Source organism: Mus caroli, unplaced genomic scaffold (assembly GCF_900094665.2).
Source record: "Mus caroli unplaced genomic scaffold, CAROLI_EIJ_v1.1 scaffold_22332_1, whole genome shotgun sequence".
NCBI lineage: Eukaryota > Metazoa > Chordata > Mammalia > Rodentia > Muridae > Mus > Mus caroli.
Window position 1 is genome coordinate 3,365 of NW_018391387.1, and position 2,050 is coordinate 5,414.

The following is a 2,050-nucleotide window of genomic DNA, read 5'->3' on the forward strand; positions in this document are numbered from 1 at the left end:
GACTTCCTCATTCCTGGGCTGTTCTGCAGTTGATAAAGGCACAGTCCTATTTATTCAACAAATAGAGGAGAAAGAAAGGACCTGATCAATAGAAAAAAACAAAATGAAACTCAAGTTGAGTAGCAATTATTTCCTGATATTGAAAACAACTTTGAATGTGTCACATCAACTACACCAAGGCCACTTTTATAATCATAATTTTAAGATATTATATAGATTTTATAATAGATTTCTAATAAACTCTGCTCCAGCCTTTAACTGCCTCAGACTTTTCATAGTTAAATGGAACAAATTTGTTGAAGTCAACAGTCAATTATCCAGTTTTTATTTTTCTACAATAGGTCAAAGGCTCTGTAATCCATGCAGTGAAGATGACTGGTCCAATGCAGAGAAGAACAAGTGTGTGCCAAAGCTTGTGGAATTCCTTGCTTATGAGGAGGCCCTGGGGTTCACCCTTGTCATCCTTTCCATCTTTGGAGCTCTTGTGGTCTTGGCAGTCACTGTTGTGTATGTGATCCACAGGCACACTCCATTGGTGAAAGCCAATGACCAGGAGCTGAGCTTCCTCATTCAGATATCTCTGGTTATCACAGTGCTGTCAACCATGCTATTTATAAGCAAGCCATGCAACTGGTCCTGCATGGCCCGCCAGATCACTCTATCACTGGGCTTTTGCCTTTGCCTGTCTTCCATTCTTGGAAAGACTATTTCACTCTTTTTTGCATACATAATTTCTATATCCAAAACCCGGCTTATATCCATGCACCCCATTTTTTGTAAACTCATTTTACTGATCTGTGTTTTTGGTGAGATTGGTGTATGTGCATCTTACTTGGTGAAGCCACCCAGCATGTTCAAGAACATTGAATGTCAGAATGTAAAGATCATCTTTGAGTGCAATGAAGGTTCTGTAGAGTTTCTATGCTCCATATTTGGGTTTGATGTTCTTCTGGCTCTGCTGTGTTTTCTTACAACCTTTGTGGCTCGCCAGCTGCCAGATAATTATTATGAAGGGAAATGTATCACTTTTGGAATGCTGGTCTTTTTCATTGTCTGGATCTCTTTTGTCCCTGCTTACTTGAGCACTAAAGGCAAATTCAAAGTGGCTGTGGAAATATTTGCCATTTTGGCCTCTAGCTATGGCTTCTTAGGCTGTCTATTTCTTCCCAAGTGTTTCATTATCTTGCTGAGGCCAAAGAGAAACACTGATGAAAATGTTGGTGGAGGAGTCCCCACTGTTGACAGGAGCATCCAACTGACCTCAGCCTCTGTGAGCAATGAGCTTAACAGCACCACAATATCAACTGTTCTGGATGAGTAGAGTTGTGAGATCCATGGAATATGCAAAGCGGGATAAAGTAATAGCTCAGTCTTCTCCTTAACGTTGTTTTTCAAGTAGCTGCTGATGCTTGTTGGTAATACTGGGGATTTGTCCTTTTATAATATAATCTTGACATAATAAATAAAATTTTATTCTATACATTGCTATTTGGCAAGGATTATAATATGACATCATTCAAATTGGAAACTATTTCATTAGAATATTTATGTTGATTTTAGAGTAGAGAGTATGACAGATATTACTTATCTGAAATGATAAGGAAAAGCTCAGGAAGATATTTTTAAAACTTATTTTCTTTCTTAAGATGTAACCAGAATAAAAACTTCTCAAAGGGATGTTGCATTCCCTGGGATTTTCTAGGAAATTCTATATGTCCCATTTTTTCCATAAGTGGAAAATTATCAGTTTGAAAACATTTTTCTAAGAAAGAAAAACAAGGGGAATTTAGATGTCAGCATAGAAGTTAAGAATCTTCTATAGAAAGGATCTTGAGTTCAAAGGAATCTTAAAATTACTTACCCAGGACATGTAAGAAGATGCTAGTGTGAAAAGAAAAATTCAGGGATATGTGGCATGAAATTTTGCAAAGTACAGTAGAATTTAATCGCACTGTGGAATGTTATAAAATGTTTTTAATGTCATATTCATCTATATAACTGGCTTATTGATATAAAAACATAATAGATAACAGAGAGAGAGAGAGAGAGA

At 36.8% G+C, this 2,050-nt stretch overlaps 1 protein-coding gene across 1 annotated transcript; it reads left to right on the top strand.

The window, feature by feature from the left end:
• Positions 1 to 341: 341 nt before the first annotated feature.
• Positions 342 to 1,321, top strand: LOC110289158 (vomeronasal type-2 receptor 1-like; the record flags this gene model as incomplete). Its single annotated transcript, XM_021155331.1, has 1 exon — positions 342 to 1,321. A coding segment is annotated over one exon (980 nt), but the record flags the coding sequence as incomplete, so codon positions are not given.
• Positions 1,322 to 2,050: the final 729 nt, after the last annotated feature.